The sequence below is a fragment of the Melanaphis sacchari genome, unplaced genomic scaffold, assembly GCF_002803265.2.
Source record: "Melanaphis sacchari strain LSU unplaced genomic scaffold, SCAv2.0 Contig54_pilon_pilon, whole genome shotgun sequence".
Classification (NCBI taxonomy): Eukaryota; Metazoa; Arthropoda; class Insecta; order Hemiptera; family Aphididae; genus Melanaphis; species Melanaphis sacchari.
Genome location: NW_020271380.1, coordinates 155,434 through 164,500, shown reverse-complemented (window position 1 = coordinate 164,500; position 9,067 = coordinate 155,434). Strand labels below are relative to the sequence as shown.

At 27.6% G+C, this 9,067-nt stretch overlaps 1 protein-coding gene across 4 annotated transcripts; it reads left to right on the top strand.

Annotated features, from left to right (window-relative positions):
• The first annotated feature begins 236 nt into the window (after positions 1–236).
• On the top strand, positions 237–7,610 carry LOC112599752 (decaprenyl-diphosphate synthase subunit 2-like). 4 transcript variants are annotated; one of them, XR_003114963.1, is made up of 5 exons: positions 237–1,129; positions 2,938–3,268; positions 3,868–4,183; positions 4,920–5,084; positions 7,364–7,449. XR_003114963.1 is itself a non-coding variant. In XM_025346810.1 (5 exons), exons 1-5 carry the CDS (start codon positions 813–815, stop codon positions 7,427–7,429), a joined length of 1,221 nt encoding a protein of 406 aa, XP_025202595.1. In that variant the 5' UTR covers positions 238–812; the 3' UTR covers positions 7,430–7,610. The 4 variants fall into 4 exon arrangements, 2 of the variants coding, with proteins under 2 accessions (XP_025202595.1, XP_025202594.1); XR_003114962.1 differs by having other exon boundaries at positions 7,342–7,431; XM_025346810.1 differs by having other exon boundaries at positions 238–1,129; positions 3,868–4,209; positions 7,364–7,610.
• The last annotated feature ends 1,457 nt before the right edge of the window (positions 7,611–9,067 follow it).

Below are 9,067 nucleotides of genomic sequence, written 5' to 3'. Positions count from 1 at the left end.
AAATCATAATACATCTCATCATCAAATTAAGCGATTAAAAATTGTAAATTAAGAAAAATGTAGTATACTTTGATATAAATTTGAAACATATTATTTTTAATATGATTTATTTCGTATTTATAATTTATCTTTACTATATATTATAGCCTAGAAGTACAATGTTATTATTTTAAATAACGATTCATTAAAAACAGTTTAAATTGACAAAGGAAAATTATAGATAAAATAAAAATCATTAAATCTGAAGATAAACCGACTTATAAATCTTTAGGTCAAAGCTATAATCTTTCAGTTGATTAGTCATGGAATGTTAACGTAACGCAAAAATAAATAATCTTGACTAAAATTATGATCATATACATAATTTATTTCGAGATAACTGAAAATAAAATCAACGAGCACAGAAAAACTAAAGACCCGAATAGTGACAGTGCTGATTGTGTTGTAGAGAAGTAGAGCACAACAAATTATAAAAATAAACAAAAACGTGACAAAAATATACAAGGTAAATAATAATTTTAACAAATTAAAATCGTTTAAAAGTTCGTTTAACGTCATACGTAGAAAATATATAAATCGTTTAGTGTACCGGTGATCGCATATTAGTTATTACTTACCTATCTATAAAATATATCAATTAATCGAACAGCTAATAAAAAATTTCTTCAAAATCTAACGATTTATGTATTCACTCTTGGCCTGTGGTTTTCGCTGGTTACTCAACTATTATAGTACACTGCGCGTGCAGTCTTACACATCGGAAAAATCGACCAGCGAGTAAACTCGTCAAAAATATTGAACCAACTGCCGCTATGAAGATCACACGGTCGCCGACGGCAATCCGGATGCTGCGAAACGGACCGGCCGTCTGCTTCCGTAGTCCTGGCGATAGACTGCCGCCGCAACTTAACACATCGTCGTTGGCAATCACTGCGACGACCCAGCTCAACAGCAACCATCGGCTGCAGAAACCCAATTGGGATCGTGCGGTATCCGAAGCAGAGAAAATTGTTGGCTATCCGTCGTCGTTCCTGAGTCTCAGATGGCTGTTCAGCGACGAGATATCCAACATCGCGCTGCACCTACGCCGCATGGTCAACTCCAATCACCCGCTACTGAAGACAGTTAAGTGAGTGCATAAACCTTACTTCGGCGTAATACGTCTTCACCTGCATGCAGATTGCAGATATACCCAGGAACATGGCGAACTTGAAAATTTTCAGAAGTTATAATCTGATATTCCTGACTTCCTCCAACCGACCACTCGCATAACTACTTAAACCGAATAGTCATTTACTGTTCACTTTTTGACTATAGTCTGTACTTTTATCACTTATAAAAAAATAACTACCTACCTAGTAATTTAACACTCATTTAAAAATATAATTAGTATCAAAAAATTTTAAAAAATATTCTGCTTCGGAATAATAAGTTAAAAAGTAATAATGATGATGAGTATATAATTTTTTTCCAAAAATTTGTTTTGAAATGACATTAAATTACGTAGAAGAAATATTATCAAAAAAGTTAAAATTTTTCAAAATGATGAATATAGACACTTAAATAGATCATTTTGTACATATTTTTTTGTATGAATAATTCAACTTTTTTGTTTGGAACATGATCCATTGATTATAAATTGTTATGAATATATATTGTTTTTAATTAAATTACTTCTATATATAGTAAGGTTAATAGACTTTTTGGCTTTTTATGGTTTGAAGTTTATTTTACCGCGATTCGTAATAATTTAAATATATAATTTAAGTACCTACCTATAGATAACCTTTCTCGACCGTTTTTTTTTTTTTTTTTGATAATATTATTATTCATCTCCGTTAAAACTATTCCATATTAACTATACATTTTATAATCTTATTTTTTCATATTCGTCACACGTATCTGTTCGACGTTCTTCATATTACATTAATAACTTAACGCGATACAGGATTATGTAAGACAATCTTCCAATAGTTACAATTAGGGCCCGGATTTATATGCATTTGCTTGTTTTCTCTAAATAGTCTGAAAAATAGCTAGGTAAGCTACAAGTTTGATTTGTAGTCAATAGATCCTAATAATATAAAGTTTTATTTTACATATTTTTGCATATTTAGAGCGCATATTTAAACGATACTCAGTGCATAAATGTATGCATATTTAGTACGTTTTTAGTGTATATAATTCAGGTCCTAGTTATAATGATAAATCTATTAGTTGTGTACAATAAATCGTATAATATGTTTATATGTAAATAAAATCGATATTACTATAATAATTGAGGTACGACTCATATAGTAACAAATCAAAATACTATAATATTAGCCGTTCACTTAACTGCAGGTATAAGGATTAAGGACGTATCTAAAATAAACCTTTAAAATATTATTTTCTAAATAATACAATTTCAATACCGATTCATCATTGAATATTTATCTTAAAAATTAAAATATCAAATAAAACCAGTATGTGATAGGTTTGAGTAAAATATATGAAAAGAGAATAAGTGACCTGATAGATTTAATTATAGAACAACGATAGTATTGGAAGCAAACTACAGCGTTGTTGAATGCTGTCAATTTATTTATTTATTTTTTTTTTTCATTATTTATCTTAATTAAGCCCGGTAACTAAGGCCATTAACTATGGATAAGAACAGTAGGTTATTTTATTGTGTAAGGTTTATTTAGTAGAGGGTTAGAACACGTGTGTGTTGTGTGTATGTGTGAGCGTTATGAATTCATCACCGAGAATTTGGGTGGTCACCCATCCGAGAGCTATAGCGATGCCAGCCGGTGCTTGACCTCAGAACATATTAGTGACTGAGGCCAACCGACGGGCGGCGCCAGGCCACTGTTAATTTGTTATTGTATAATGTTTATACGTTTTAGTATAATATTATAATAACCTACTTATAATTGTCATACTTACACATAGAGGGTTGCTAAATAAAGGCCAGAATACCATGCAAGCTTGGGGGCTGATCGTGTTACTCGTATCCAAAGCAGCCGGTCATACGAACGTGGATAGCTCAGCGGACGAAGATAAGTCGGGCGTATTGCGCAGTCAGAGGGCATTAGCTGAGATCGCAGAAATGATCCGAACTAGCCATCTGATGCACAATGGTCTCATAAATATATGTCCGGAAATATCCTCGGAACCTATCGACCACAATGACATGAGTTTCGGTAACAAAATCGGCTTGCTCAGCGGCGACTATCTCCTGGCCAATTCTTTCAACGAACTGTCGATGCTCAAAAATCAAAACGTGAGTAATTCCGTAAAAGAAAATATGTTTAATTTGTTGCGTGTAAAACCGTGAAAATCGTTTTCAGACCACAACACTAGAAAACTAGAAGAAAAAACCGATCCCCAACACAAAAAATTAAGCCAGCATAGTTTTTGACTTAACGGCTACGGCCGTAATTACCATGTTACAATGTAGTTATATCGTTAAATATAATTTCGACTGCACAGTCGACTCGCCATTTTATTACAAGTCATAAGATTATTCAAAAATACTTTTATAGATTTAGCAAGTTTCATTGAATTTAAAATAATTTTAATGGCTATTTTTTTTTATTATAATAAATGTCAATAATCATTTTAAAGTAATAATAACTAAAAAATAATTGAGAGCATTTATTATTATTATAAATTGACAGACTTCAAATTTACATTTTTTTTTTTTTTTTTTTAAAAAGGATACTTTAAGTATATAGTTTTTGGAATAAAAAAAGTGAACTTATCGTGGTATACGTGCACTCGTTTTTTTTTTATTTGTCTGCAACATAAAAACATCAAAATAATATCGCTATGTATAGGTATGGCTTTTATATAATGACAATTGTTTTGTTTCGCCTTAAGCTCATGGAACTGATCAGCAGCGCCCTACGCGACCTGTCCGAGGCCGAGTTTTTGGGCCGCAGAGATTCGCAAAACAATCCACTGCCGTCACCGTTCGAACCGCTCGACCGTGTGCACGACTTGACTCGGCTGCGGTTCAACCCGCTCCAGTCATCGTCCGAACGACTGCAGGGCGACTTGCCACTCACGCCCGCCCTGCACGACTGGACCAGGCGCAACGTACTGTCAGTGGGCAGCCTGCTGGGAAAATCTTGTCAAGGCGCGCTCCTATTGGCCGGCCACGGCGAGCAGCTACAGAAACAGGGCTTTTTGTTCGGTAAACACTTGTCGCTAGCCTGGCAGGTAAACTACTTGTGGCTTGAATGCAACCACCACTCGAAATGTTCTGTCGAGAGTGTATGTCACGTTCGTGTTTATTATAATCGATTTTGTCTTTGGGCCGCACGTAAAGCGAACGATTTACGTTCAACGCTTCGAGTTTACGTTTCGTTAGTTTATGGTTATCTCGATAAACTTTAACAATCGAGTTTAAAGGTAAATTCGTTACGTATAAAATATGCGTTTAATTGCCAATTGGACGTTGTTCAACACCGACTGTGGCCTTCTCAAAGCGTGCATAACATTTGAAAACTGTAAATGTTTTATATACACGCCAATGAATTAAATAAAACCTCATAGAATTAACAGTTTAATAAACAATACTTAATAATATGTATAAAGTTTACCTGACAGTAAATAGGTACAGAGTAGGACGTCAAAATTATATTTTTTAAGTTGCACTTGAATAAGCGTGTAACTCAGTATTAATAAGTATAAATTAGTATGAAATCGGCTATCGTATACAGTAATCGAACGATTTATCATTGAATTCAAATTTAACACATACATCACAATGATGTAGACACGATAACGAGGTACACTCATAAGATACTTACTGTATAGTGTACAGAAAAACTTAAAACAGTTATCTATTTTGTCTCTTTTAAAAAAAAACGATAATATAACTTATTACTTATAAGTATTAAAAGTTCGTGTATGATTTTTTTTTTTAGGCATATTTAGATTTGGAACCATTTTTGTCTGGTTCAATGTACTCATTGGGAATGTCTTTCAACCTCACTTCAGCACCAGTTATATTCCACCTCGAACATGATTCGTCATTATTTAAAGAAATTGACAAGGGCATTAATTCAATTCAAGACGTCGACTATGTCAAAGTAAATTTTCCATATAGTATTAATTTTATTAAATACAAAATTACTTAAACATATTAAAGTACAACAAAGTAATAGGAGTAAAATTATATTAATATTATATTCTAAGTAACAGGCGCTCTACTCGTACATACAAATTATATTATCAACTAATGCGAGTATATAGTAATCTATTATTATAATTTAAACAAATAACATGTTATGAATTTTTCTATTATAATTTAAATATTTTTTATTTTAATTCAACTCAACTATGTGCTCATATTTTGTTTTGTTTTTAAACTAAAAATGAAAAATATTAATTAGGTACCTACTTGCATTTATTAAATTAAATAAACCACTAAATATTCTATGAAATAACTTATATTATCATTCAAAATTAACATTCAACCAGGCGTAGGTATCTGCGTAATATAATTTTATATAAAAAATATTATAAAACATAACAATTACCTATCAACCATATTTTAATATCTATCATTCTCTGTTTTATATTAAACAGTTAGTATATTTCTGGAATTAATTAAAAATATTATAATTTATTTAACACAAGTAGTAATTTTTAACTATTTCACGTAATTATTAATCACAATAAACATATTTGTATAGCATTTATAAATGAACAAATATGTAGATATTTTTTTTCAATCCTATCATTTTTAGAATGATCACTAATGCATAGAAGTTTGATAAATAGGCGTACCAGCTAAATATTAACAAAAAAAAAAATATAAAAATCTTAAAGTGTGATCTAAGATGTGAAATCTACACATATACAAAAAATACTGATAACATAGATAAAACAAAGATTATACTTTCATAAAATATTAGTTTTACGAAAAATTAAGATTTAGGACACATTAAAAAAAAAATAAATATTTAAACATTATTAATGGCTTGACAAATGTATTATATAATTAGTGAAAATGAAAATAAAATTATAATTTAATATAGGTAATAAATAAACAATATAATATATAATCACAAATCAAATTCATAAAATATTATCAATATTGATAAAAAAAAAAAATATTGTGAAAAGATAAAATTATATCCATAAGTCAGCATATAAAAGACAATAAATTATTGTTTTAAGATTACTTGATAGCCTAAGTGTCCTAAGATAATATTATATAAATTAAAATTGCACGCATGTGTAAGTTATGTGGCCTATGTAGTACCTACATAATATAATGTATAATATTATGTACTAAATATAATCATCAAAACGTACCTAATACCTACTATTAAAATAAAATAAATAAAATAGATATTTATTGATAATTAATATTTGTTAAATTAGGTTAATCAATAATAAAGTGTACACATTTTGAAGAATTTAATAGGTAGTTAAAATTACATGTTGTGTGACTTTAGACTTAAAAGATTGATGTCTGAAGTATGTGTTTTAGTGTAAAAAAAAAGTCATTATAACTAACTTTTTTTACTATTATAACTTAATAACTTTTTTTTAAATACTATAGAAATTTTTAGTTTATTAATAATTAATATAGGTATATTTATATCGAGGAAAAGTTAACCAAACGTTTTCTTCGTAGTTATTTCTTTTTAATTTTCGAATAGAGCAAATAACAGTATATATCATTATATATATAAAAAAAAAAAACAATTTTTAAACTCCAACTTACAACCAGTTTAACATATTTTTTGTCAGTCGTTTAAAAGTGTTTGATTTATTGTAATAAAATTCAAAACATTTCATTTTATTTTGTTTTATTTATATATTTTTTTATATTTAAACATAAATAGATTTAAACTATTAAAGTATGTATACACTATACTAGGTATTTTTACTTTAAAGCTAAAAAAATATATTACATGCTACAATTTTTCCTATATACAGAGTATAACTGTAACAACTTGTTTTATTTTTACCTACTTTAATTGTTGATAAAACTACGCATGTATTTTTAATGGTCATTTAATTTATTGTAAGTATAATCAAACATATAAACAGTTTAAACCATTTTAGAACTTAGGAATACATTGTATTACACACACTATTATATATTTTATAACCATAGTCTATGATACTTTGATTTTCACCTCAAAACATTGAAATTATTATTATGTGCTTCATACAGCATATTATTAGTAATAATAAATAACTAATACTACATATTAGCCGCATATATTTACGAATTAAAAAAAAATTACGATTTACAATAATATATGACTAGGTACTTTGATTTATGTATTTCAATCAACATTTTTAATGTATTATATATTAAACCACTAGGTACATGATGTTGTGATTAAAGGTCCAGGAATTAATTACACAAAACAATTACAAAAGGAGCACTCAGAAAAAGCTATGGAAATGTTGAACGTTTTCGAAGAGAGTGATGCCAAAACAGCATTATCTAACATAATTGTTGCTATGGACCGCGAATAAGGTATTCTAAAACTGACTCAAATTTTTTGAACATCTGTGGAAAATAATATAAAATATAACTATAGACTATAGTTATAGGTATACTAAATTTTATAATACCTACATAAACATGAGCTGTACAAATTTTAATTGTAGTTATACATTTTATAGAATGTTGTATGTTTACACCTTATTATTTATTAGAATAATTACTTTTAAAACATCTATCATTAAATTTTATTTTGAAATTTTCCATTACTTTAGTAATTTTCTACTTTTCTAATTTAAATTATTTTATATTAATTTCTTAACTTTATCAATTTTTGATATTTATAAAGTGTATTTTAACTATCCTTGATTTACGATTACAGTATTTTAAGTACTTAGTGTTTGTTCCGTTTTCGAAATTATTCAATAACTTTTTTCAAACTTATTAAATTTTGTCTAAAATTTAAGTTTTAAATAAATGGCTGTTTATTTGTATTTATACATTAAAAATTGTTTTGATAAAAAAATCATGTTTCATCTTTTTTATTTATACTTTACTTAAAATAATTTTATTGTAGATATATTAATATTAAATGAATCGATTAATTTTTAAAATTTTAATATGTTTACACATTTCAGAATGTCGAATATGATATACTTCATTGTAAGTGTTGTTGTATTAATGTGAAAGTAAATACCTGAGTAATAATTATTATATATAATATAATAATTAATAACCATAGGTAAGACATACACGTCTTAAATATAATTATATTTGCATCACAAACAAAATATGTTGTATTATTAAGCAACATCATAACCTTAAACTTAAAATGATTAAAATTTAAAATTAATTAGCTATTTGTTTTTAAGATAAAGTATTATTTATAATAAAAGAAGAGATAAGTATTTTAAAAATATTCAAAATAAAATAATATAATTTTGATTTTTTTTAACTATCTGAAAAGCATAAATGTATAATTCCATAATATCCATGCATTAAATAGAATAGTTTAAAAATGTTGAAATAGTTAATATCTTAAAACACATCAATAAACATCCTATATAGAGACGTTTAAATAGTAGATAAGTGTAATGTATACTCGTATACTAAACACAACTAAAAGACAGGTCATAAGGATTTCACTAATAATTGCGGATGACTGGCAAAGTATTTTGATATATTCTTCCGGCATTAGCACCAATGATTTATGGATAAGCATGATGATTTATGATAGGAATTATGTAATATTTTTGCAATTAAAAATTAAGTAACATTTGATCAAAACTGCTTAATTTTATTTGGAACTCGTTATGCATGTTGTATAAGGTATGTGTCACAGCATATATACAATAAACATAAGTTTATAACATAAACATTTTTGTTTTACGCATAACATCAAAAATGAGTGGCATAGAACACACATAATATTAGTAAAAACAAATTATTTACATAAGTATTTAAAAAATTAGAAACATGAAAATTACATAGGTATTTATAATACCTATATATTAAATAAGTAATGAGTATGATATAATATAAAAGTATGCCTAAATAAATAGGTATTGAAAAGGAAACTTAAAATTTGTTAACTTTTTCTCG

What these genes read in the sequence shown, in the direction of transcription:
- LOC112599752 (XM_025346809.1), top strand. Translation starts at nt 813, where the DNA reads ATGAAGATCACACGGTCGCCGACGGCAATCCGGATGCTGCGAAACGGA. An exon ending in CCGCTACTGAAGACAGTTAA is followed by an intron (nt 1,130 to 2,937) that starts GTGAGTGCATAA and finishes ACTTACACATAG; the next exon opens with AGGGTTGCTAAATAAAGGCC. An exon ending in ACTTGTCGCTAGCCTGGCAG is followed by an intron (nt 4,210 to 4,919) that starts GTAAACTACTTG and finishes TTTTTTTTTTAG; the next exon opens with GCATATTTAGATTTGGAACC.